Source organism: Nicotiana tomentosiformis, chromosome 2, assembly GCF_000390325.3.
Source record: "Nicotiana tomentosiformis chromosome 2, ASM39032v3, whole genome shotgun sequence".
Lineage (NCBI taxonomy): Eukaryota > Viridiplantae > Streptophyta > Magnoliopsida > Solanales > Solanaceae > Nicotiana > Nicotiana tomentosiformis.
In genome coordinates, this window is record NC_090813.1 from 22,201,351 (window position 1) to 22,228,773 (window position 27,423).

Genomic DNA, 27,423 nt, shown 5'->3' on the forward strand with positions numbered 1-27,423 from the left:
AGTTTATGATTGTTGGTGTGCTTTGCAGGTAATATGCAAGTTATTTTGGAATGTTCTGAAACAGAATTACAGTACCCCGATATTCGGTTCTGGAAACGAGCTTCTGATCCAGTTCTTGCACATGATGCTTTTTCATCATTAATGTGGGTGTTATATTGCCTTCCTAGCCCATTTCTATCGTGCGAGGAATCATTCTTGTCTCTTGTTCATCTTTTCTATGTTGTCACTATCACTCAGGTTATTGCAAATTTTCTTCGTCCAATCGTTCTCTTTGTTACAGATTAGGTCTTTTGTGCTTGATTGGTGCTAAGTTATTTCTTTTTTTTTCAGATTGTAATTACCTATTGCAGAAAGCGGCAAACTAGTTTGACTGAGTCAGGAGGCAGTGATTCTCTGGTTACTGACGTCTACAGAATAATGGAGGAATATGGAGTTGCTTATAAATATTTTGATTCTAATCATATTGAAACTTGTGACATCAAAGATGCAATTCGTAGCCAGAGTTTTCCTTATTTAAGAAGATGTGCATTATTGTGGAAATTGATTCGTTCTTCTATATCAGAACCATTTAGTGACGGGAATAACGTATTAGATGGATTACCATATTCCATGGCTGAAACAATGGAATGTGGCGAAAAATTTGCAGATGAGTTCACTGAGATTGAAAAATTGGAAAAGTTATTTAAGATTCCCCAACTTGATGATGTTATTAATGATAACATAATACGTTTTGTGGTTCCAAGATGGTTGCATCGTTTCTCCAAGCAGTTTGAAGCTCACAGTCTAAAGAGTGTTTTGTATTCTACCCCTGCTGTCCCATTTAAACTGATGCTTTTGCCTCATCTTTACCAGGACCTCTTACAGAGGTTGGTATATACATGCTTACATACATGATTTGACTTGTCTAAATTATCTTTTTATAACCCTGGAATGTTCTGCTACTTTCAGGTATATTAAACAGCACTGTCCGGACTGTGGAGTTGTACAGGAGGAGCCTGCATTGTGCCTGCTGTGTGGTAAACTGTGCTCTCCGAATTGGAAGTCATGTTGCGGGTATAAATGCACTTGCAATGCATCTTTCTTTTATTCTTCTAATAGTCCTTGAAATTCTGTTTGACATTTGATTTCGTCAGGGAAAGTGGGTGCCAAACACATGCAATGGTTTGTGGAGCGGGTACTGGGGTGTTCTTATTAGTCAGAGTAAGTGTTACTTCCTTTTTGTCTTGTTTATATGTGTTGATCTTTCTGATGCAATATACCGTCTTTTAGGGCAAGTAGAATGACTTTTGATTGTCCTTTCACTACAGAAAACCACAATATTACTTCAAAAATCCGCTCGTCAGGCATCGTGGCCTTCCCCATACTTGGACGCATTTGGTGAAGAGGTAAGTCAGTGGTTTAGCTATCCTTGCATAGTGTAAAAGGACTTGGATTGCACAAGGTTAGTGTTTAGTTAACATCAATCTTTTTTTCTTCATCTACATTCTTAAGAATACGGAGGAAGGGAGAAAATAGACTGTTTCACCCGAGGAGAAAGCACTGAAAACTAAACACTAACCACTCATTTATTTCATCCAATGAAACAGTCTATTTTCTCCCTGATTAAAACATCTAGGAAGGGAGAAAATAGACTGTTTCTACCTAATAATCAGTTTTGTAAGAAAAGGTTTTATTTGTCAAAAACGGGGGAGGGGTGTATAAGAATAGTGTTAACACATGGTTGGATGTTTTAATATTGACCAAAGCTTCAAGATACAATGATGTTCAATGGTTCATTCTACCCATTGGTATTTTCCTCATACAGCTAACCGTAATTTGCTTGTAAAAGATTAGTTCCTATCCTATAGGACATGCTTGGGTACATACTTGGCTTGTTCCCTTTCTTCCCTTTCAGCTCCTTCCCCCTAGTTTATATCATTATTTCCATTCTTCATGTATTTTGTGTTCCACAATGTTTCTGGCACTAATATCTGAAGCTTTTTAGCAGTCACATATTATGTACACGTAGGTTTCACAGTGCAAATAAAACAGTGCAAAAACATGGACATATTATTTTTAAAACTGTGTATACTTCCTCTATAAAAAGCTATTGTATTTCCCTCTTGGTGTTGTCCCAAAATGCATCCACTTTTTGATGAATGGCTTTCCTAGCTCCTGTCAATGTTCTTTACATATGATGTTACCGAAACATGGATCCACTACCTCTCTCCTTGGAGGAGCAGCCTATTCTTGCTTCCTTAGGCTCTTATCTCTTTTGACCTATCAAGATAGATAGCCTATCTATAGTATATGAATAAATGTATAAGTTCATCAACAAGCTGTCTTTATCTCCACTTCTATTCACTATTTCCACTTAGAAACCCTCTATGTTTGTATACGATAAAATTTTGGACTGTTGCCTTGTCAAATTTGCGCAGCTTATTTGGGAAGAAAAGATTGATCTTTGATATATAAAATGTGGCTTACTCTTTCTTCATTCGGGTTTCTGTGGTTCAGTAATAGATGTACTGCAAATAATTGGACTGTTGCTTAGTAGTCATATTAAGATTCAGCTCATCTATTTAGACGTCAATTTTGCAAATCATAGACCAAATGCCAGATGTAAAATAGAATTGTTGAAAGGAAAAACGGAAGTTCGCAAATAAATAAACATCTGAAATTTCTCTTGAAGGGCCAAAGCTTGTAAATACAGTATTAGTCTTTCAGAAAAATTCCTTGGGAATTACAGAGTCTGACAGGACTAGGTGCATGCTGAATGTTACGCGGCGCCTTCCTGAAGTTCCTTGGAAGGGCGACGTAAGGCTAGGCAACCGATGTCAGTACGGTTGCTGTCCGCCAACTGAGGTCCCCTCCGTACGCTAGACTAGATTGTCAGTGCCGTACGGGAAAACCAATGTCATGAGCAATTGAAAGAGAGCAGAAAAGAGAATTGAGAATGAAAGAAAGCTTGATTGCATTGAATGAAAGCTATTACAGAAAACAAGACGGTGTCGGGGGGGAGAGACACCAGTACAGAGAATTGTTTGCTTGCTTGAAAGTTTTGATTGCTTGGTCCCCCTTAATAATGCTTAAAAAAAATAAACCAAAGTTACATGACTAGACCTATGAAAGCTGGAAAATCACACTTAAAGAAAATGCAGCAAAACTACTCTATATTTACAATGAAAAGGACTTAGTCTTCTACAAAGCAGCAACAAGTCCGTTGGCAGCAACTTTGTCTTTAGCATCAGGGTCTGCGCGCGCGGCATTGTCTGCGCGCGCGGCGCTGTTGGCTTTTGCCTGTGGCTGGGCGCTGGCGATGGCTATCGGTGGGGCGACAGAGGCACATGCGCGCTTGTCACTTGGAGCTGCCGAGACCACGGGGCCGACCGTGGCGACGGGCGTTGGGAGGCTGGCCAGGACGCCACGGGGCGCGTCCAAGGGGTCATGGGGCATGGTTGGAAAGCCGCCCATGACATTCTCCCCCACCTGAGTTGGCGACGTCCTCGGCGCCTTCCTTGCAAGGTAATCATCAATCAGGCTCTTGTAGGCTTTGAGGTTTGTTCCCCTCTCCCAAGTATTCTCCTCTGCATCACATCCCTGCCATTTCACCAAGAACTCCTGGTGATCTTTTCTTGAGGCGTGAATCACTCGATCATCAAGAATAGCTTCAGCACGCCTTTTCCCGGTTGAATTGGGGCCTCGAATACTTGGTATTGTGAGTTGGCTTCGTGAAGGATCCTCCATATCTTCCCGAAAAGGTTTCAGGAGACTGACATGGAAAACAGGATGGATTTTCCACCAAGCTGGGGTATCCACCCGGTATGCAACTTTCCCAATGCGCCTTTCAATGGACAAGGGTCCAATATATTTTTGCAATAGGCGAGGGTCATGGACCCCTGCAAACAAGTACCGCTTTGGGATTTTGACCATCACTTTGTCTCCCACTTGGTATTCCACAAAGCGGCGATTCTGATCAGCATGCCTCTTCATCCGCTTTTGGGCTTTGACAAGATAGCTCCGCACTATCTCCAAATTTTGCTTCCATTCTTTTGAGAAGCTAGCAGCCCGAGGAGATTTTGACATGTTTGGTGCGTTCACTGTGTGTGGGAGTAGCGGTTGCTGTCCGGTAACAATTTCAAAAGCGCTTTTGTTGGTACTTGAGCTCTTTTGTGAATTGAAACACAGTTGAGCAGCATCCAGAAGCTTCACCCAATTCTTCTGCGATCCGGTCACAAAGTGCCGGAGATATTCCTCTAGCATGCCATTGAATCGCTCCGTCTGGCCATCAGATTGCGGATGAAAACTTGAGCTATGACTCAATTTTGACCCGAGGCACTTAAAGAGTTGGGTCCAAAAATTGCTAGTGAAGCGTGAGTCGCGATCACTAACAATGTCTTTAGGTAAGCCCCAATATTTGACGACATGAGAGAAGAATAGTCGAGCTGTATCTTCTGCTGATATATATTGTGGGGCTGCTATAAAGGTAGCATACTTGGAAAACCGATCCACCACAACCAAGATAGTTGTGAGATCTCCGACCTTGGGCAATCCGGTGATGAAGTCCAGGGAAACGCTTTCCCAAGGTCTTTTTGGTACAGCTAGTGGTTCCAAGAGCCCTGCCTGCGTCAAGCGGTCTGACTTATCTTTCTGGCATACTAGACAAGTCTTCACATACTGAGCGACGTCATCGACCATTTGAGGCCAATAATATGCACGGCGAAGTAATGCCATGGTGCGTTCCTCGCCGGGATGACCGGCCCACAAAGTATCGTGGCATTCTGCAAGAAGAGTCCGTCGCAGATCTCCTCCTTTAGGAACATAAAGTCGGTTCCCTTTCACCTTCAGGAACCCATCTTCGGTGTAGAACTGGCGAGTCTTGCCCTGTCCTACCAAATCAACCAAATACTGTGCAGCAGGATCCTTGATGAGTAGATCCTGTATCTGGTCTTTTATGGTGGTGGTTACTTCGCTTCCCTTTAGGGCGGCGAGTACACACATCGATGCTAGATCAGCTCTCCGACTGAGTGCATCAGCAACATGATTGGTCTTTCCACTTCGGTACTCCAGGTTGAAGTGAAATTCCGCTAGGAGTTCCTGCCACCTAGCCTGTCGTCCATTCAGCTTTGGCTGGGTCATGAAATGGCTAACGGCTGTGTTGTCTGTCTTGACCACGAATGGGGCTCCCAGTAGATAATGCCTCCAAAGGCGTAAGCAATGAACGACAGCCAATAATTCTTTCTCATGGGCGGCATAGCGTCGCTCTGCATCCTTCAGTTTCCGGCTCTCGTACGCTACGGGATGCCCTTCTTGTAGCAATACTCCACCAAGTGCATAGTCGGAGGCATCCGTTTGCACTTCGAATGGCTTGGCCAAGTCAGGGAGGGCCAAGACTGGGCTACTAGACATAGCCATCTTCAATGCGTCGAAGGCCTCTGCCCGCTTGGGGCCCCAATCCCACGGGGTGGCCTTCTTGAGAAGTTCTGTCAGCGGCACTGCAATGAGGGAGTAACTTTTCACAAACCGCCGATAGAAGTTGCATAGGCCAAGGAACGACCTCAAGGCATGTATATCCTTAGGAGGCGGCCATTCTGTAATGGCCTGAATCTTCTGCTGGTCCATCTTGATCCTCCCTTCCTCGATGACATGTCCGAGGAAGTCAATTTGTTTCTGAGCAAAGGAGCACTTGGATAGCTTCGCATATAATTCGTGCTCCCGCAATCGGGCTAGGACCTTCCGCAAATGCTCCAGGTGTTCTTCTAGTGTCTGGCTATATATCACAATGTCATCCAAATAAACCACGACGAATTCATCAATGTATTCTCGGAAGACTTGGTTCATGAAGATGCAAAATGTGGCTGGCGCGTTAGTCAAGCCAAAGGGCATAACCAGGAAGTCGTACGACCCATATCTTGTCACACAGGTCGTCTTGTGCTCATCACCATCTGCAATCCGAACTTGCCAATAACCTGTCCTCAGGTCTATTTTGGTGAATACCGTCGCACCACCCAGTCTATCAAACAAGTCTGCCATTAGCGGAATAGGGTACTTGTTTTTCACGGTGATTTTGTTTAGAGCCCGGTAATCCACGCAGAGTCGTAAACTACCATCATGTTTCTTTTGGAATAGCACAGGGGACCCGTATGGGGACTTGGAGGGCACAATGATCCCTGTGTCTAGCATTTCCGTCAATTGTCTCCGAAGCTCGGTGAGTTCGGGTTGTGACATTCTGTATGGCGCCCGGGCAGGTGGCTTCGCACCCGGCACCAACTCAATCTCATGGTCCACAGTTCGCCTAGGCGGAAGACGCTTTGGCATGTCTTGTGGCATGATGTCTTCAAATTCCAGAAGTAACTCCTTCACGGGTGCAGGAATGGGACCCGAGGAGCGTTCTATATCTTCCATGCAGAGGGTAGCCAGGAACATGGGTTCATGTCTTTTTACCCCCTTCTTCAACTGCAAGGCCGAGATGTTCTCGGCTGCCATCTTCATGGGAATGCACGGAATAATGCAGGGCTTGGCCCCATTTGCCCCCATCATCAGTAGCATGTCTGCATACGGTGCGGGCATGGTATTGGTCTGTCTCAGGAATTCCAACCCCACTATTAACTCAAAGTCATCTATGATCACTACGCGCAGGTTGAACTTTCCTTCATAAGGGCCAAGCTTCACTGGTACTTCTTTGGCTATTCCACCCACTGGTTGAGGTGGTGAGTTGATAGCCTTCACACGACCTTTGCCCTTTCCTACAACTAGTCCAAGACGCTCCACCTGAGTCGAGGCTAAGTAGTTGTGGGTGGCACCCGTGTCTATCATTGCCCGAATGGGCTTGCCATTTACCTTCATGTCAACGAACATTAGGGTCCTCTCTTGATGAGTAGGAGTCCTCAAATTCGCCTTCTTATTTCCTTTCCTGGCTATTGGACAGGGGTCCTTCTTCTTGCGGATACCGGCACTAGTTCCCGCTAAGGGCTCAGAAATGGAGCCAACAATGGCATTGAATGCACCTACTGGCTCGGTCTGGTCCGCATCATCGGCGTCGTCATCCGTCCCATCCTCAAAAGCTTGATGGGCGTTCATCTGTGCATGTGGACATTCATTATTCCAATGTGGTCCGCCGCAATGACGACATCCTGAGGAGGGCTTCCTCCCCCGATCATTGTTGTTAGATGCAGCACTAGTACTGCCGGAAGAGGGAGCCTTGGATTTGGGTGCACTCCGGTCTCCTCCACTTCTGCTAGGGCCACCAGTGTTTGGTTGGCCCCCTTTGTATCCTCCTCGGACAGGCTGTTGAGGCCTATCCTTCCGGGCTTCCACTTGGTAATCCCCAAGGCACTCTGCTGCTTGGATTGCCTTAGGCAACGTGTCTACCCTTTGTCTCTGCAACTCCATCCGGGCATAAGGTTTCAACCCTTCCAGGAAGGTGAAGAGTTTGTCTTTGTCCCCCATGTCACGGATGTTCAGCATGAGCGCGGAGAATTCCCGCACGTAATCTCGCACTGATTTGGTCTGGCGGAGCTCCCGCAACTTTCTCCTGGCATTGTACTCAACATTTTCGGGGAAGAACTGTAGGCGTATGGCTGCCTTCAGTTCCGCCCATGTCTCGAGGGCATCTTCACCAGCCTTGATGGCTTCGTACTTCACCCGCCACCAGAGTTTGGCATCACCCTGAAGATACATGGCAGCAGTTGCTACCTTCTTAGCTTCTTCTAGGCTTCCCACGGCATCGAAGTATTGCTCGATGTCGAAAATGAAATTTTCCACTTCTTTGGCATTCCGAGCTCCACTGTATGGCTTTGGCTCAGGAATTTTCAGCTTTTGTGCCATGGGGGCGAGGTTCACACCACCCCCAAATTGGTTTCCGCCTCCTCGAAGTAGGCCTTGTAAAGCAGCATTGACAACATTGAGCTGGCCTGTCAAGTTGTCTATGGTTTGTTGCATGGCAGTCACCCTGTCTGCCTCTTGTTCCCTGTTGGCCAAATCCTCGGCACGCTCCTGCTGGAGGACCTCAAATTTACCAAAAATTTCAGCTGCCTCTGTGGCTGCTGTTTGCCGGTCTCCTTCAGAGTCGCGACTGATGTTTTCTATGTCAACTTCGGCATGGATGAGTCTGCGGTCCAGGTCGTCCAACCTTTGCACTAGGCTGGTCTTTAGATCGGGCACCATTTCCACGATGGGCCGTAATGCGTCAACCGTTCCCTCAAGGGTCGCGATGCGATCCCCATAATTCACCATGGTCAGAAATGGTGGTAATTGCAATGTGATCCCTCGTCCGATGTCGAGCCTAGGCTCTGATACCAACTGTTACGCGGCGCCTTCCTGAAGTTCCTTGGAAGGGCGACGTAAGGCTAGGCAACCGATGTCAGTACGGTTGCTGTCCGCCAACTGAGGTCCCCTCCGTACGCTAGACTAGATTGTCAGTGCCGTACGGGAAAACCAATGTCATGAGCAATTGAAAGAGAGCAGAAAAGAGAATTGAGAATGAAAGAAAGCTTGATTGCATTGAATGAAAGCTATTACAGAAAACAAGACGGTGTCGGGGGGGAGAGACACCAGTACAGAGAATTGTTTGCTTGCTTGAAAGTTTTGATTGCTTGGTCCCCCTTAATAATGCTTAAAAAAATAAACCAAAGTTACATGACTAGACCTATGAAAGCTGGAAAATCACACTTAAAGAAAATGCAGCAAAACTACTCTATATTTACAATGAAAAGGACTTAGTCTTCTACAAAGCAGCAACAAGTCCGTTGGCAGCAACTTTGTCTTTAGCATCAGGGTCTGCGCGCGCGGCATTGTCTGCGCGGCATTGTTGGCTTTTGCCTGTGGCTGGGCGCTGGCGATGGCTATCGGTGGGGCGACAGAGGCACATGCGCGCTTGTCACTTGGAGCTGCCGAGACCACGGGGCCGACCGTGGCGACGGGCGTTGGGAGGCTGGTCAGGACGCCACGGGGCGCGTCCAAGGGGTCATGGGGCATGGTTGGAAAGCCGCCCATGACATGAAGCACGTTATGAAAATACCACACAACTGAAAATTGACAAACTTAAAAATGTGGAAGTGGAGTACCATGGAAGATGTATAGGAGTAAAAGAACTACACCAAAAAAAGAAGAAGATGAAAGTCAAAATAGCACAGTACTCAAACATGTGAAGGATTAGAGATGCAAAAGCATCAAGTGGCAGTGTAGGTTCTATTTAAAAGGTTGCCCGCTATTTTGAACTGCCAAACTCAAAATAAAATCTGGAACAATCTTGTTATGTACTTTTTTTATGTGAAGAAAAGTTTCTTTCTAAGTTTCTTGTACCCTCATATCATCTTTAGCTTTTTTGTTTTTGTTATTTATTTAGTCTTATATTTTGAGTCAAAAAGTGAGAAGAAATTTGGACTCACTCAAATTCATGTTAGGAAATGTCTCCAAAGTATCCAATTTGTGACAGTCTAACTTAATCTGTCATAAGATATTTCTAAGGATCCGAAGGATAAGTGGGTTTTTCCCCCCTTGTTTTGTATTTCCTTCTTTTGTGGGTCAATTATTTTTAATCCTTGTCGAGACTAGTGTGGATGGATATACATGTGCAGTGCTATGGAATTTGGTGTTTATCATTTGGATCTTAAACTTTCTCTTTATACTTGCAGGATAGCGAAATGCATCGTGGGAAGCCATTGTATCTAAATGAGGAACGCTATGCTGCCTTAACTCATATGGTATAGAAAGAACTTTGCATAATTTACTGCTGCGGTGACTGAGTTTCTATTGTTGTACTATTTGTTAGGTGGTCTGATTAATGTCTTTGGAGGCAGTTCCTCTTGTTGTGCTATTTGTTAGGTGGCCTGATTAATGTCCTTGGAGATAAAGCAAGACAATGGGGTAAAAAAAATGACCCCGATCTATGGAGGAAAAGAGAAATAGAGAATCTTCCTTCTCTGATTATTATGGATTTAATGGAAAAAGCTGTTGAAGGAACAGAAAGAAGTAGTATGGCTTAAGCTAGAGTTAATTATGTACTCCATGTGCACCTCTGACCTTTTAAATGTCTTAAAGTGCAAACAGTTAGCCACTGCTTAGGGACCTCATTTTGCTTAGACGATTAAATGCTCTTTCATACATATATAATGTACTGAAAATTGAGCAGGTAAGATGTTAAGAGCCATTTTTTCTCGTTTCACAACGTTCATGGTTCTCTACTGCCAAATGTGCCTAAACTAGACTTATAGTAATTGCATGTCTTGTACTGTGTTGTCTTCTAACATTTTTCTACTTTTTCTTATTCCCCTTCTCTCTATCAGTTGTCCTCTTCTTTGATGTTAGTAACTACCATGATTATCTCATCATAGCAAGGAAATTTTGTCCTGTACTTCTGAGTTCTGAAATCTAAATTAGCATAACTATTGCTTTAAATCTGGCGCTTTTGTCTGAGAGACATTGGATCGCATTTATCTTTATTCCATACGTCTAGTTATTCCATATGTTGTTAGTTATAGCAGCTTGCTAATTTGTTTGAATCAACTATTTAGGTGGCTTCTCATGGACTGGATCGTAGTTCAAAGGTGCTTCGTCCGACGAATATTGGCACTTTTTTCATGCTTTAGTTCGACTGTTTCGTAAGGTCTGGTAAAGGTCGTTTCATGATCGCCATATTCTGTATATTTGTCTTTACTTACTGACAGGTAGTTTATCATTATTCTTTTCTGGACTCTTGCAGGTTAACTAGGTCCCAGGAAATAGTCAAAGATGGTAAAAAGTTATCAGCTGTCTGGTTCTGAGTTTTGACTCATACACAGCATGTCCAATGTTCTGCGGTCTGCTACTGTCTAATATACAGATTATTGAGGTTAGTCTATAATTTTGACGTTTTCCTATTCTGAGAAGCGTTTGCTTCAGATGTAATGCAATGTGTGAATAGATCAGTTTCATTTGCTTGTCTTGGAAGCAGGATTCTCCAGACAGTTCCTTTTTGTGATTATTCGTGATTAATGGTTCTTATATTCCTTTTTTTGGTTCAAAGTTAATTTACCTTTCCTGATATTTCAAGTTAACACTGTTAATGAAGTGCCTGAGCTAAAAAACTTAAGGTGAAGTGCCTTAAACCATGTTAGTGAAGTGGCTGAGATTTTAAAAAATGGTTTCCAACAATTGAACTCCAGACTTGGCACCAAAATTCTAGGTGGAGCCTCAAAATTGGTCAATGAGATTTTACAATAAACAATGCAATCTTGGGCCAGGACAGGCATTCTATTTGGATTTTCTGCATAGTAGGGCATTTTAGGAGCCCTCGTGGAAAAATCAGAGGTCTTAGACCAACTTGATTCTGAATACAGGGATATTTGGCATCCTTGTCTGTGACTGTTAGGTCCAAGTTTTACATGATTTTAGCGAGTACTGGTTTCAGATAGTGTGTGCCAGAAGTCTTCTTATTTTGGTTTTAGTTTGGTTAGAGTTTGTATGTCAATTTATGGATAAGAGTGAGATTTAGAGAACATCTAATTTTAGAGACCCCTAGTTTTATCTTAAGAGACAAATTATTGGGTATTGCGATGAAATGGGCCAAATAGAAGATGTTTTCCTTTTGAGGTTTCATATGAGGACCAAAAGATATGAAAAATCTATACAAATAGGTTTATTCCTGGTTTGTTTTTTCTAATCCACATGGATTTTGTGGGGGGTGGGGTGGGTGAGGGTTATTAGATCTTTAAATTTGTAGTTCTCTTGGAAATCTTTAGCCATCCAAAACCCTAGTATATGAATTGACCTGTGAAATATGATTAAAATGACTGGACTACACTGCATCAGCCCCTCTGTTCCTTTTCTAAACTGATGGTAAAAATTTGAATCGCTTGAAGTAACATATTTCTTTTCATTCATCCCCCCCCCTCCCCCCCCCAAAAAAAAAAAAAAACAATTCCCCAACCCCGGCTAAGCCAAAAAATAGGCTAGCCTTAAGTTCTGTTATGTTAGTTTTTAGTATTTAATCATCTATAAAGTTGAGCTAGACGAGTGTCCTCAAATTTGATTTTTTTGTTTGCATCTGGTTTCCAAGGGAGTCCAAGTAAGCATTTATTGCTTTGCCATTTTAATCCCTATGTTCCAAAATCATTATCCAATTTGCTCAGTAATAGTTAAAGAAAACTGAAATTTCTGAATGATAGTTGGACAGGTAATCAAAACGAAGACAGTTGCATAGTTTCTGCCAGGGTAATTCCGGGGGCAGGGTAACCTTAGCTGATATGTTATGCACTTCAAGATGAGTTTGCAATATTACAATCTAATCTGATGTTTCACTAGATTTAATTTAGTTTTCGAAACCTTAATCAAAGCATAATAGTTTGTTAAGAATCAGAAAGGTTTAACACGGAAAATTACTAATAGAAGACGTCTAGAATAGTTTTGTTAAGTTGAGCTGAACTTGGTGATAGATATGCTGCTAAATAAAAAGAAACAAAAACAATATTGACCTGCTAAGTACTCTCTCCACTTTCATTCATGCGTGGGTGAGATGGACCTGTCTCATTGCCATCCCATTCCCAACATTCATGTTGCAGTCCCTACTGCTGCTTCTGCATTGAGATTTTCTGCTAAAAAATGTTACAAAATGTTGCTGGCGAAAAGCTTCTTAGTGCCTCCCTCTGATTCTTCCCTTGTTTTGACTGTCTACGTTACTGCAACTTGCAGGCACCTGATCAATCCGGTCATTATTTTTTCCTGTGTTACTTTGTTCTTGTCTTCACAAGGAAAAAGAGAAAAAATCCCTTGATGGTTCAGATTTGCTAATTTATGGCATGTTTTGCGTAGTTATTTTACTGAAGTACAAACATGTGGCAGATAAATAGGCGTTGACATCTGCGGCAGAGAAGTAGGATTTGCTTTTATCGGAAAGGGATGTTTCGTGACTTTGGTGGAGCGGCTGACTATCACGCATTGCTGTACAGAGATTGTAAATATATCTATTGTAGTTTTGATCCATTCAACTGGTTTCCTAAAGGTGTAAATTATAGTCTAAGTAGGTATATGGATTATTAATACGATATCCTTCCCCCTCCTCGCCAACCCCCTTCTGACACTGAAAATGTAAATTCAGACGTAATTAACAATATGTTGAAAAGCGATGTTAGATTTTGAGTTTTTCTCAGCGTACTCCTGCACTCCCCCCTCCAGCTCCAACCAATTTATCTTCCTAACCTCGAACCTTTTTTAAAATTTTTATTAAAAATAATTCTTTTATTTTATGTTCCTTGATCCGATGAGCTAACGCAACTGTCTTGGGTAGTGGATGTGTTGGAGAATTAAGACACTGAATTTATTCGCTATAATGAAAATTTACAAAACAACAATCAGTGATGTCTTATAACTTTACTATCGTGTATTAAAAAAGTAAAAAGGCTATAACACGCCCACCGTGGGGCTCGAACCCACGACCACAAGGTTAAGAGCCTTGCGCTCTACCAACTGAGCTAGACGGGCACTTTGCACTGAGTCAACTTTTCTCTATAGTCGTAGGATTAATCGAAAGGTACTTTTTGAGATCATAGATACTTGTGGCTCAAAGTTATGTTTCATATCTTTCCCTCATCACTTGAGCCAAAATACAAGGGTTTTTAAAAAAAAAGAAAAAGAAAGAGCTCTATTTTAACCACAATAAAGTGCATGATCCAATGATGAAAAAGAAGGAAAAGTGCATGATCCAATGTAATATCGAACTTAATCTTCAAAGATAAGATACCTGTAGATAATTTTTCATTATTCTCAAAGCTTATAGTGAATCAAAGATAAGAAATACTTTATTCACTTAAATATTCACTTACAGATGAACATCCTTACACAATCATAATCAATAAGTACATTACACAACCATATACAGATCTTCACTTGAACAAGGGACTGAATGTCAGGAAGAATAAGCTAACTTATATCTATTGGTGCTTTCAATGGAACCAAGCTAAATTGCTGATTTTACTAAGGGAAGCTTGTCCTAATTATAATTCTTGCTAATACTACAAATCTCAATTGAAAATTCTAATATACTCTCTCAAGCTTAATTTACTATATCTATAGTCCGAAAGAAATTTGTTAAAGCCATATTAACTCAGCATTCTTTTTTCCTATTATTAGGTTCTTTGACTAATGAGTATCATATGACTTAAACCCCGTCACTACTTCACCGAAGTTAGTCTTGATACTTACTGAGTACATGTTGCCCCGTACTCATACGCATTTTTGTGCAGATCCGGGTGTTGGTAGTAGCGGACCTGAAATGTTAATACACCTACCCGGGAACTAATATTGCACGTACTTAAAGGTACCTGATCTGGCCTTAATAAACATCAATGAATATTAGCTCATCTAAAAGATCATCGAATATGAGATCCTCGAGCTCCAATCCAACACACTCGGCATCAAACTGCAGGTTCATCCAATTGTCGCGTTTTGCAAGATCGTGGCTCATAGCATCATCAAGTGATAGATCATTCTCCAGCTTGAAGCTGAGACACCAGCTTATATCCGTCCACACTTCCTCAAGCAGATGGTAGGCCACAGGTGTTGGATGGATATAAGAACGAGTCGTTAAAGACCTTGGCCAGTATAAAGATGATCTCTCATAAAGTTGTAATAAGACCTCATTGATTAAATCAAACAGAAGAAGTTGATCACAGTTTCCATATTCAGCATATCCTGAACTCTCGGGTTGAGCAAGCAAACATCCTTCCATTTCCTCTAACACTGAAGAAGGGTTCATCATAAATATATTTCCACTAAAGCCAGATAATTCCAACACATCTTTTACATAATTGAATTCAGCTTTATTTCTTTCATCCACTTGAACTTGAAAAAGACTTTTCTTCTGTTCATTGGCCAATAGTCCTTCTTCATCGGTGTCTAATGCATTTTCTGATATACCTGCGGAATCCATGTAAGGTTCATTCTGTTAGTTAGCTAAGGAAAACAGTGCAGCAGATGTTTTAAACAGGTATTAGAAAAAAATTGCAAAAATGAGGACTTGCTGTGGGAAGCATTTGAGTATTGTATATTACTGTCAAGAAAGATAAACGGGAACGAGGGAAGAAAGTAAAATGTAAGGTTGCCTCAAAATAATACCTTCAAATGTGGAGAGCTCTTCTGAGACAGTATCTGCTTCCTGAAATTTCATACCAGGCAAAGGAGTAGGAATTGAATTATCTAGTTTGGAATTAGGAGATGAAGTGGCCTCCATATTGCATTCAACCGGAAAAAAGTTTTCCTCTGTGTTTAAGCCATATAAGTCATCGGAAGTCTCATTGACATCAACAAAATCTTCAGGAATCTTGGAGTCTGAACTTGAATCTTGTTTAGTTTGCTTTTCTGAACCTAAAGGAATAACATCCAGGGACTTCAGTTTTAAGCTGTTGCTCGATTCAGTCGATGCAGCTGTATCTAGTGTTTCTGAATAACTGACTTCGGGAGTGTCCTCAATTCGGAAAGAAGGATAATTTCTAAGATCAGGCAAAGACAGAATCCTGTCCAGGACAATGGGTCTACTTCTAGCCGGTGAGGGTGATCTTGATGCTCTGAAACTTGACATTTCAGAGCTGTGTTGTTTTTCTTCCCTACTGAAGCAGGATTCAAGTAATCTATTATATCTGTCTAAAGATTCATTGAGCGACGACGTTCTTGAATAGCATTTCATTTGGCTCTTGCTAAATGGAGAAGAGTAGTGACTGGTGTCATTTCCATCTGCAGATGGCTTCTCAGGTAAATTGGTTCCTTGTTTAACGTCCTTGAATGAGCTACGATCATTTAGAACCTTATGAAGGACAGCATCCATGACAATTCGACGCTTCTCCTTATTGCTCTCCTTAAGCATATGTCTTATTTTCTTCCTCAAGTTCTTGAAACGCTCAAGGACAAGTTTACTTTGATGCCGATTCTGTTTGGCAACAGGTGAACTTATCGGCACACCTTTTGCAACTTCATCCTCGCTATTCACATTTGTTGATGTTACTGAATTGTCTTGACTGCTCTTATGATTGCTTGACCTGACAATTTTTCCCAGTGAAAAACGGGAAGGAAATGACACGGACTTGGTTAAGCCTTTGGATGCCTGTGTACCATGTAACTGATGCGCTAACGAAGAATTAGGGTCCTTTAATATTTTTAGGAATACCTCCTCTCTCATGTTTAGTAAATCAAGAGCATCCAAAAATAGCTTTGACTCTTCAGTTGAAGCATTTTTGGTCCTCTCTCTAAAATAAAGTGATTGTGTACGACGGAGAGTGAAGTCTGTAATTGGTTGCTTCCCATTCTTGTTAGTATCACATTGCTTTAAGTGATTCACATCGAGCATACCAGCACACAACTCACATGCGTCGTTGGTGGTAACAACATCCTTTCTTTTCCCTGGCAAGGGTGGATCTAACAAACTGGCAACGGAAGAATACTTGTTCTCACGATGCTGCAAAGTCTCGTCATTTAAAGGAATTTTTGGAGAAGGATCTACATTTGCAGGGTCTAGATAATCAATAGAAGCAGTTTGTTCCAGCGGTGTCCTTGTAGGATAGGACAAACTTCGGCGATGTCTGACCCTTTTTCTAGATAGTAGCTCTTTTGTTATCAAAGCTTTTAAACGAGATTTTATCGAACTTCTGGGCTGTGTCCCTGCTGTTTTCACTACAGTCTGAAAATAGTAAAATTTGTTAACATATACAGTTATGTGCTAATGTTTACACAGGTATGTCTATTTGCACATGTATCAGAAGAAGCAATACACAAAACAATTGAAGCAGGTTCAGTTATATGATGCAGAAACTTACAGGGGAATCATCCGCTTTGGCGTCTACTTTTTCTGGAGTATTAGCAGAATCAGCAGCAGTTGCATTACTTCCAAGATCTCCTGCCGCTGGAAACAAGGAATCAGTTAGTATATAAACACCATGTTATCACTAACTTGTTCAAAGTGTCAAATCTTGTTAGATCCAATAACTAAAAGGGTTAGGAGAATATGGACAAACTGCTTCACAATCAATAGGCTTACAACAACAACAAAACCCAGTGGATTCCCACAAGTGGGGTTTGGGGATGGTAGGGTGTACATAGATCTTACCCCTAGCCGGGGAGGGCAGAGAGGTTGTTTTCGTTAGATCCCCGGCTAAAGAAAAAATGAAAAAAAGCGGCGGCAACAAACAATAACAACAACAACAAGAAGACATTAAGAAAACGGAAGCGAAAGATAGCAATCAAACAGTAGGTAGTGATAACAATCTAAGAATAAAAAGATGTCATACTAACACTAAAACTACTGCTACGGGAAAGAAAAAGTAAACGCTCGACTATCTACTAACCTTCTACTCTAATTCTCGATCACAATCAATAGGCTTAATAACAACAATTGAGGAGTATAGTTACTCATGTAACATTAAACCTTTAATTCTTGTACACAAACCCCTTTATTTTGTTAAATGCTATAGTATGAAAAAAGATATAGATAAACAACTAATGCTTTTCTCACCAGGAAGATGCTTTCCACCACCCTGCCTTATGTTCGGGAGGCGTTTTCGGACTAGATGCCACCGATGATGATGGTGATTTAAATGATGAAGTATCCCAAACAAGCATCCTGGAGGATTACTTTCTCTCGTAAAACTAGAATCTCGAAGGCGCAAACCCTTTCCCATGTATAGTAGTATTCCTCTTTGTCAATGATCAGCTACAGGTACTACATCCTAATTGAGTTAGAGTTTTCCAACATCGTACACCTGATATATACAATTAAACCAAATTAGCCAAAGGGTGATTAGGCATAGCAATGGCAATACAACAACAAGTATCATTGAGACCAATAAAGTTACAGTTTTAATTTTGGAGAGTCCTCTTTAGATTGAAGTCATTTCCACTTATGTGTTTGGGGGGATAGAAAATAGTTTCATCAAGGGAAATATAGTGTTTGTCTACCTTAAAATCTAGAAAATGTCTTTTCTAATGAAACTATTTTCTACCAAAATGGAGAAAATAACTTCCTTACTATAGACAGAAGTGACCCAACTCTTTTCCAGTCTCACTTCAAACAACACTTAAACATTATTGTCAACTTTTAATACCCAAAAATATCACAAAAACATTACTGTACTACCTATCTTATCTGGTAAAAAAACTTATCTGTACCCAGTGTTTACACCAATTCAATGAATACATGACATGTTTTGACATACCACTCTTATTATAAAAGAAAATTCGTTAATTAATACACATTCTCTGCTTAGTTTATAACTTAACCATAGTAAATTAGTATGGTTTGTTGTAATCACTGGGTGCGGGGAAATTTATACTTATCTTAAACTTTGTACAATTATCATGTCACCTACTCTTTATACCCAACTGAACATTGGAAAAAAAAAATCAAAAGAATGATTTCTTAAGGGAAAATCCGACCTGACATCTAACGGGATCTGGCAAGTAAATATCATGTTTGATATTCATAAGTCATAACTATACAATAAATCAACTGATTCAAAAGAATATAATAATGTATGCATGAGGTTGTCTTGCCAATACATAAACTATAAGCCTTGCAAAAATTAAACTGTATCAAAATGGAATTTTATAAAAAATGAGAGTTTCCAAATATAATTTAATTCTGCAGCGTAAGCGGTTTGAGATCCATGATAATAAAATAACAGCGGAAAATAGAAACATATATAACGAATTGGCATCACTGTAAAAAGGAAATTGGACAAAATTAGATATTGAAGTATCATTGTTGTACCTTTGGGAATAATAGAGAGTACCACAGGCATTGCACATCAGTAGGAGAAAAATCGAAATCGAAATTTGCAGAGAAAAAGAGAAAGTGAAAGAAAGAGAGAAACTGCTTGTGTTTGTTTTTGACGGGTGGAAAATAATGGAAAAGACTTCCTTTTTTCTTCTCTGTGTTGGCGCCATTTGTCCGCCAACCGTTTTCCGTATCTCACTCTTATATACTAACCGTTTTTCCTAGTGTGTAGATATTAGTTCACATTTCAATTTCTTTCTTCCAATTAATAGTTTCAGAGGAAACCCTTTCTCAGAGAGAATTTTTTTTTAAATCTCAGATTAGTCATTAAGTCACAAATAAATAATAAGAAACTTTATGTAAAGACACATGTATTACTTTGACAAGAAGACTTAAACTAAATCAGGGGAAATAATTTTTATTTGATTTTTTTTTATAAAAAAAACACTACAATGGAGAGATTATTAATTGGTAGCATTAATAGGAAGAAGAAAAAAGATGTGTTGATCATTGGAAATAGCGATGAGGCCTACAGTAAATTATGATGTAGATTAACCCCTTCTCCTATGAAAGGAAAATAATTTACTAGAATACCATAAATTTTTACACGATTTCTATAATTCTCCCCTTTATATTTGATGAAAAATATTTTAATCGAAATCTATGGCCTCTATAATTCTCCACAATTTTCACACATGAAAATAGCTAGTCACACTTTTTTATAATAGTACGAAACCTACTTGACTAAAAATTGAAAAGTTTATTCCTATATGAATTTAACTATAAATCCAAACTAGATATTATTAATTAACTAAATTAGCAAACACTGTTTTAAAGGGTGTGGGCGTAAGGCGATACATTTTAGATATGCCTCAGCGAGGCGTAAGCTGTGAGGCACGGGGCGTAAACCCCATGAGAATTTAACTTTTAATATTTTATAAAATAATATAATTATAGTAAATATTTTTAAATAAGTAAAATTGTATAGAAATTGAAGAAAACTATAAATAAGTGAAAACTATATATAGATGTACTCCATCCTCACATAAAAATTATCAAAACAATCCATTATATGCTACTTACAAGCACAAGTAACTTGAGTTGAAAAGAATAAAGTTTTCGACATGAAGGAACAAAAAGGATGACTACTTGCAATTTGGATTTTGAACTTGGTGATAGAGGAGAATGAAGTTTTCTTTGTATTTGCAAAAAAAATAAAAAAATAAAAAAAAATTGGCCATCGTTGCTCTTGGGAGATAGTAGTAAACTAGCAGACAAGATAAAGACTTGAAAAATACCATAAATTAGGACTTCTATTAATAAGAAAAGGTCTTGACTTTTAAATTTAACGTTTCAGTTTCTTTTTAAAACTTTGGGTAATTACAAGCTGACTTTTGAGATTTTGGGTATTAAGTCGTACGCCCCGAATTACTGAGCGTATGCCTCTTGAGACCATCGCCTCGGGAAAGTTTTGGTGCGCCTTGCCCCAGGGCTCACCTCAAAAATGCCTTTTAAAACATTTGATGGGTTTAAAGTATCTTAGATTTATGTTTTGATGATCTAACAAACTTATTGTCAAGAACCAGATAAAGGACCTATTGCACACTTGGTATATTTATCCATCAATGGATTTAAGCTAATCTGAGCTGTATGACTTCAGATAGAAAAGAACCAACTCAGGGACCTGATCCCTTGGAGTTTTTCTGACAGCAGTACGAAGTCAACTCTATAGCTGGAAAGTGACTGCCTGCACTGTACATGCTACAGTGCAGAAACAGTGCAACAGTCACTTCCCATTGGGAAGGGCTTTTTACCAATCAAGTATTTACATCATCTAAGTGATTTCATTCAAAGGATATTAACAAGAAGCATTACAACAAAACATCACTTGAACACTTGTGATATTCAGAAAAGCATTCAAGATCTGATTATCTAGCATTAAAGTCACAAGTGCATCAAGAACAAAGTGCAACACTACTACAGACCAACTCCATAACAAGTCTTTTGTATGTCCTTGGTTGAGTTGTATCTTTGTATTTTTTATTTATTGTAATTTCTACTTTGCTTATCTAGAAGCTTAAATTAGGAACCTCAAAAACCACAAACCCGTAGAGCTTGTGTCGTGACTAGAGTTAGTCATGAGTTGAAGTCTTTGTAATAGGTGTATTTCAAAGTGGTTTGTAATAGGTGTATTGCAAGTTAGTGAGGGATTAAGAGTTTAATTCCTAGGTTGCAATAGGTTGTAATCTAAATTGCTCAGTAGTGCAGTTGAAATCCTACCAGTGTAGGTCGTGGTTTTTTATCCCCTTAAGCAGGGATTTTTCCACGTAAAAATCTCTCGTGTCATTTACTTACTATTAGATTAGCTAGTTCTGTGGGAACTGTTATAGGACCAGGTCTCTATATAGTTTGGTGGACTCATACATTTTATCAATTGGTATCAGAGCGGGTTCTTTCTAAAAGGTTAACACCTAGAAATGATCCTCACCATGGCTGCTCCACCAAACTTCGAGGAAGGACAATCAACTTACAGGCCCCCAAGATTCAACGACCAATACTATGAGTGGTGGAAGACTCGAATGCATGACTTTATAATGGCAGAAGACTCCGAGTTCGGGGATGTTATTTGTGATGGTCCATACATCCCACCAAAGAAGGTAGGATAACCTGCTGTAATGGTGCCGAAAACCAGGAAGGAGTACAATGACGCTGACAGGAAAGCTGTAGAGAAGAACTTTCGCGCCAAAAAGATTTTGGTGTGTGGTATAGGACCTGATGAATATAACAGGATTTCAGCCTGTCAGTCTGCCAAGGAGATATGGGAAGCTTTACAAACGGCACATGAAGGAACTACTCAAGTAAAGCAGTCCAAGATCGATATGCTCATCACTGAGTATGAGCTCTTTAGAATGAAGGATGATGAATCCATTCAAGACACGCATACTCGATTCACTTCCATTATAAATTAGCTACACTCTCTTGGAGAAATCATTCCTAGGAACAAGCTCGCGAGGAAAGTTCTTAGCGTTTTACCCAGCTCCTGGGAAAGTTAGGTGAATGCTATCACTGAAGCCAAGGATCTGCAGACATTGACTATGGACGAGCTAGTTGGGAATCTGAAAACCTACGAGATGAAGAGAAAGAAGGACAGTGAAAGAAGAGAACCAAAGAAGGAGAAGAACCTGGTACTCAAAGCTGAAAATAATGATTCGAGTAAGGAGGATAGTGAAATGGCATACCTTACCAGAAGGTTTCAGAAAATGGTTCGAAGAAATGGAGGTATACCAAAGAGAGGCAGTTCCAGCAAACCAAAGAATTATGACCTCTGTCATAAGTGTGGAAAGCCAAGGCATTTCATCAAGGACTGTCCTCTTCTAAAGCAAGAGCATTTCAAGCACAACTCTGATAAAGCAGCCAAGAGGAACTCGGTTCCTGACAAATGCTTCAAAAGGAAAAACGTAGCTGACAGGGTTGTGAAGCAAGATCTTACAGCATGGGGAGACTCCTCCAGTGAATCAGAAGAAGAAAATGATGCAGGTGATAGTTCTATGATGGCAGTTGAAAATGAAGCAAATGAATATGACTCAATATTTGCTTTGATGGCTCAGTCAGACGATGATGAAGATGATGACAATGATGAGGTAAACTTTAGGGATGTTCAGAGGAATCTAAAATCCTACTCTCCCAAGAAACTCATGTCATTAGCTAATGTTTTGATTGATGCATATCATAGTCTTGTGAGTGATAATGATGCCTTGACCATAGAGTTAGGAGATGCTGAGCAGACTAGAGATGACTTGGTGGTTTGTGTAGTTGACCTGAAGGAAACTATAGAAAATTTGAAAAATGAGAAGGAGTTTCTAACAGAAAAAATTGCTAGTGTAGAACATGAAAGAGATGATTTAATGATAGTTGTAGTTGACTTGAAAGAAATTACAAAGAACTTTAGTAAAGAAAAGAATGCCTTAGTGGAGAAAATTGCCATTACTGAGCAAGAAAGAGATGATTTCTTAGGGGTAATCGTAGACCTAGAGGAAACAATTGAGGGACTTAAAGCAGAATGTAGGCCTGGAAATTTTGAAAAAGGGAAGTAAGTAGCTAGTGAGGCACATATTAAACTTGAAAATGAGCTAAATAATGTGAAAACTAGTCTGTGTGCTGAGCTTGAGAAAAATAGGCAGCTTTAAGCAGAATTGGAGAAAGTAAAAATGATCTTGAGAAATCTCTTAAGTGGACATGATCCTCAGATGCTATTACTGCCATGTACTTTAATAATGGTGGAAACAGGCAGGGAATAGAGATGGGGACCAGGAAACGAACCTTCTCAAAAACTACACCGGATGAATGTGAATGTATTGAAAATGTTGGAGGAATGGGAAGCACTTCGACGATCTCACAACTAATCAACGCCCAGAATAGTGCCACAGAGGAGATTAAGAAGTTGAATGCAAGGAACGCCATTCTTGAGACTCAGCTTAGTCAGGCTATAGTAGCACCAGGACCCTCCAGTTCATCAAGTGAAGAAGTTGCTCGTCTGTCTAAAGAAAATGCTGAGCTTAGTCAACAGGTGGAGAACCTGCGAGAGAAACTGCTCGCAGAGCAAATGTCTGCAAATGCTCGGATTGACCTTGTTCTCAACACTCTTGTTTCCCCCTCCAAGCCTTCCTTCTCTAGTGCCCCCTATGAAAATCTTCCAGTGACCAGTGTCAAGTTTCTATCTTTTGTTTTGATGACTTGTGGTAGTTGTTTTTGTCTTTTTTGTGATGTGAATGGATTTCACCTGTACTGCTCTCGCTTTCAACAGTCCAAACTTGCCTTTGTTGTAATGGAAAAGGCTTATGTTTTATAAAAATCAATGAAGACTCTTTTGCTGTTAAATGCTTGTCTTTTTCTGCTTCTCTTTTCTATCATGTTGTGAGCACACATGTGGCATGAGTTAGCTAGGCTAGATTTCTTTATGTTGATTGTTTGCTTGTGTATTTTTAATGATGTCAAAAGGGGGAAGATCTGATTAAGGGGGAAGCATAGAGTCCGGGGGAACTTGTGAAGTTCCTGGTACTTTATTTCGTTTATTATGCTCTGCAAATGGTTGTCAATTTTTAAAGTTTGTCATCATCAAAAAGGGGGAAATTGATGGGTTTAAAGTATGTTAGATTTATGTTTTGATGATCTAACAAGCTTATTGCCAAAAACCAGATAAAGGACCTAATGCACACTTGGTATATTTATCCATCAATGGACTTAAGCTAATGTGAGTTGTATGACCTTAGATAGAATAGAACCAACTCAGGGACCTGATCCCTTGGAGTTTCCCTGACAGCAGCACGAAGTCAACTCTATAGTTGGAAAGTGACTACATGTACTGTACATGCTATAGTGCAGAAATAGTGCAACAATCACTTCCCATTGTGAAGGACTTTTTACCAACCAAGTGTTTACATCATCTAAGTGATGTCATTCAAAGGATATTAACAAGAAGCATTACAACAAAACATCACTTGAACACTTGTGATATTCAGAAAAGCATTCAAGATCTGATTATCCAGCATTGAAGTCACAAGTGCATCAAGAACAAACTGCAACACTACTACGGACCAGCTCCATAACAAGTCTTTTGTATGTCCTTAGTTGAGTTGTATCTTTGTATTTGTTATTTATTGTAATTCCTACTTTGCTTATCTAGAAGCTTAGATTAGGAACCTCAAAAACCACAAACCAGTAGAGCTTGTGTCGTGACTAGAGTTAGTCATGAGTTGAAGTCTTTGTAATAGGTGTATTGAAATGTGGCTTGTAATAGGTGTATTGTAAGTTAGTGAGGGATTAAGAGTTTAATTTCTGGGTTGCAATAGGTTGTAATTTAAAGATTGCTCAGTAGTGAAGTTGAAATCCTACCAGTGTAGGCACTACTAGAAAAATGCAAATTTTCCAGGAAAGTTTCCCACAGATATATTATCAGTAGCAGTTCCCACTGAAATGTAAAACAATTCAGTGGGAAATGGAAAAATTTTCTTTACCTTTTTTTAAAAACGTTCCCACAGACTATAGGTGGGAACTAGTTGGCGCAAAAAAGCGCGTAATTTGTTTCCCACCGAATTAGTGGGAATGTCATTAAAAATAAAATTATTAAAATATACCTAGTGAAACGGTGGGAACCTAAGATAAAAAAATATTTTAATATTCCCACTGATGCAGTGAGAAGCTCAAAATTTTGAATTCTTATATTTGGTCCAAAAACCCGCTAGCTTAAAAATTGTTTCACCAAAAAAATTAAATTTATATAAGACAATTCCCACAAATTTACCCAGTGAATCAGTGGGAAAGTATTTCCTATTACATTAGGTATACCCCTTATTTTTCTTCTCTTTTTCACTCTCATTCTTCTCTTTCTCTCTCATTCTCTTCGCAGACCAGACCTTTCCCCCATTTTCAGAAATAAGTGAGCTTTCGGAAAGGCCTCTCTATCTCTCTCTCTGTCTCGCTTCCTCCCCCTTTCTTTCTCCCTTTTCTGATTTTACCCTAAATGCCTAAAAACCTAGGGTTCCAATTTAAGTTGGTCATTCTACTGGTGCTAGCGGTGCAGGTCCCAAGATTGAGGAAGTTGATTAAAGTAGAGAATACTCAATTTAAGTTGAAAATCTAGTTGTAGTGGTCAATAAGTGTAACGACCCGACTTGTCGTTTTAAGAATTTATGCCCCGTTCAATGACTTAAGGTCTCGAGCAGTTTCGCAATATGTATTATGACCTGCGGGTGTGGTCGAGTTTGATTTACTAAAGATTCGGAATTTAATTAAACGAATCCTTAATTTGAAGCTTAAATGGAAAGAGTTGACCGGAGAGTTGACTTTTGAAAGAAAACAAATGACTTCGGAATGGAATTTTGATGATGTCAATAGCTCCGTATGGTTATTTTGGACTTAGGAGCGTGTCGGAAAAATTATTTGGAGGTCTGTAGTGGAATTAAGCTTGAAATGCCGAAAGTTAAAATTTTGGAAAGTTTGACTAGGGGGTTGACTTTTTGATATCGAGGTCGGAATCCGATTTTGGAAATTTGAATAGGTCCGTTATGTCATTTATGACTTGTGTGCAAAATCTGAAGTAATTCTGAATTGATTTGATGTGTTTCGGCACAAGATAAAGAATTTGAAAGTTCAAAGTTCATAGATTTTGATTTGAGGTGCGATTCATCGTTTTGATGTTGTCTGATATGATTTAAGAATTTGACTAAGTTCATATGATATTTTAGGACTTGATGGTATGTTTGGTTGGGGTCCGGGGGGCCTCGGGTGAGTTTGGATGCCTAACGGATCGAATTTGAATTTGGAGGAGGAGTTGAAGCAGCTGAGAATCTAGTATGATTGCACCTGCACGAAAAAGGGCTGCAGGTGCGAGCTCGCGGATGTGAGAAATGAGTAGCGGAAGCGAAAAATTCATGGGCTGGCCAGGCACCACAGGTGCGAAAAATATGTCGCGGATGCGAAGACCGCGGGTGCGAAAAATTCGCCGCAGATGCGAAAGCCGCGGGTGCGAAAAATTTGCCGCAGGTGCGAAGAAATCACTGCGGATGCGAAAACCCCTGGGCAATACAATAACAGAGGGGTTCCGAGCTTTTGCCATTTTTGGGCATTTCAAGCTCGGGTTGGGCGATTTTTGAGTAAGGTTTTCACGGGAAAACTTGAGATTTGAGCTGTCCGGAGGCCAATTCAAGCAAGAAGGCTATTTTGAAATATCGGCCTAACTTAAAAAAGAGCCAGGTATTGAAGATAAGGGACTTGAGCAGAGTTAAAGCGGGATCGTAAGGATTCAAGGTAGAGCTGCTTAGTTATCGCAGTTCCTTGGAGTCTTTTCATTTCATTGTACTGTTAATTTATAATCAAACAGTATTGTATATTCGGTCATCATGATCATTCTATGTCTTCAATTAGAGTTCGTGACTCAGTACTACCAGTCTTGGGAGATTGTATATTATAATTATTTTTGATGTTAGTTTTGATTATTTATTTAATTCAAAAAAAAACATGGCTTCAAAAAAATGCAATGAAAATCGGCTTACCTAGTCTTAGAGATTAGGTATCATCACGACTCCTGTGGTGGAATTTTGGGTCGTGACAAGTTGGTATCAGAGCTCTAGGTTCATAGGTTCTACGAGTCACGAACGATTCTAGTAGAGTCTTGCGAATCGGTACGGAGACGTCTGTAGTTATCTTCGAGAGGCTACAGAACTGCTAGGAAATTTCCATTTCTTTCATTCCTGTCGTGCAGAATTTGTTGAATTTGGAATCTGAGCTTTTGTATCTCTATTCTCTCACAGATGGTAAGGACACGTGCTACCAGGTTAGTTGAGCAGGCATCCGCTCATACTGCTAGGGCTGCAAGAGGCCGGGGCCGAGATAGAGGCCGAGGTAGAGGTCGAGGAAGGGCACGTACTGCGACTAGAGCACCTGTCAGAACAACAGTTGAGGAGCCAGTAGTAGCTCCAGTTGGGGGACAGGTACCAGAAGCACCTGTTGTTACCCCCGGACTTCAGGAGACTTTAGCACAATTCCTGAGTATGTTTGGTACATTAACTCAAGCGGGATTGATCTCTGTTGTACCAAACATTCCGCATATTGGGAGAGTAGCTCAGACTCCTATCTCAGCTCCAAAGCAGCAGGTTCAAGTTAGTCAAGTTCCGGGTGTAGTACCGGTACAACCTATTATTCCGGTTTGA

General features: G+C 40.2%; 3 protein-coding genes and 1 non-coding gene across 8 annotated transcripts in view; 2 read left to right on the top strand and 2 right to left on the bottom strand.

Annotated features, from left to right (window-relative positions):
• The window catches only part of LOC104114511 (E3 ubiquitin-protein ligase PRT6-like), a 31,082-nt gene extending 17,984 nt beyond the window's left edge, over positions 1–13,098 (top strand). Inside the window, exons 11-19 of one of the 4 annotated variants that reach the window (XM_070195072.1) lie at positions 29–237; positions 331–866; positions 949–1,053; positions 1,134–1,200; positions 1,308–1,385; positions 9,615–9,683; positions 10,494–10,596; positions 10,682–10,810; positions 12,799–13,098. In XM_070195072.1, coding sequence (XP_070051173.1) covers positions 29–237; positions 331–866; positions 949–1,053; positions 1,134–1,200; positions 1,308–1,385; positions 9,615–9,683; positions 10,494–10,568 — 1,139 coding nt within the window. In that variant the 3' untranslated portion in view covers positions 10,569–10,596; positions 10,682–10,810; positions 12,799–13,098. Of the gene's footprint in view, positions 1–28; positions 238–330; positions 867–948; positions 1,054–1,133; positions 1,201–1,307; positions 1,386–9,614; positions 9,684–10,493; positions 10,597–10,681; positions 10,811–12,648 lie in introns of all 4 variants that reach the window. The other 3 variants (XM_070195071.1, XM_070195070.1, XM_070195073.1) reach the window with 3 other exon arrangements.
• A 266-nt stretch (positions 13,099–13,364) lies between these two features.
• TRNAK-CUU (transfer RNA lysine (anticodon CUU)) lies at positions 13,365–13,437 on the bottom strand. Its single transcript has one exon. It is a non-coding gene; the product is annotated as a tRNA-Lys (tRNA).
• A 295-nt stretch (positions 13,438–13,732) lies between these two features.
• On the bottom strand, positions 13,733–18,850 carry LOC104111904 (protein TRM32-like). Of its 2 annotated transcripts, none has more exons than XM_070195074.1 (5): positions 18,710–18,850; positions 17,456–17,702; positions 16,761–16,840; positions 15,070–16,624; positions 13,733–14,871 (listed from the first exon to the last, which is right to left on the bottom strand). In XM_070195074.1, the coding sequence occupies exons 2-5, from the start codon at positions 17,619–17,621 to the stop codon at positions 14,288–14,290; spliced, it is 2,385 nt and encodes a 794-aa protein (XP_070051175.1). In that variant the 5' UTR covers positions 17,622–17,702; positions 18,710–18,850; the 3' UTR covers positions 13,733–14,287. The 2 variants fall into 2 exon arrangements, with proteins under 2 accessions (XP_070051175.1, XP_009620000.1); XM_009621705.4 differs by having other exon boundaries at positions 16,761–16,846.
• A 2,960-nt stretch (positions 18,851–21,810) lies between these two features.
• Positions 21,811–23,564, top strand: LOC138904468 (uncharacterized). The gene is made up of 2 exons (XM_070192966.1): positions 21,811–22,805; positions 23,003–23,564. The coding sequence occupies exons 1-2, from the start codon at positions 21,811–21,813 to the stop codon at positions 23,562–23,564; spliced, it is 1,557 nt and encodes a 518-aa protein (XP_070049067.1).
• Positions 23,565–27,423: the final 3,859 nt, after the last annotated feature.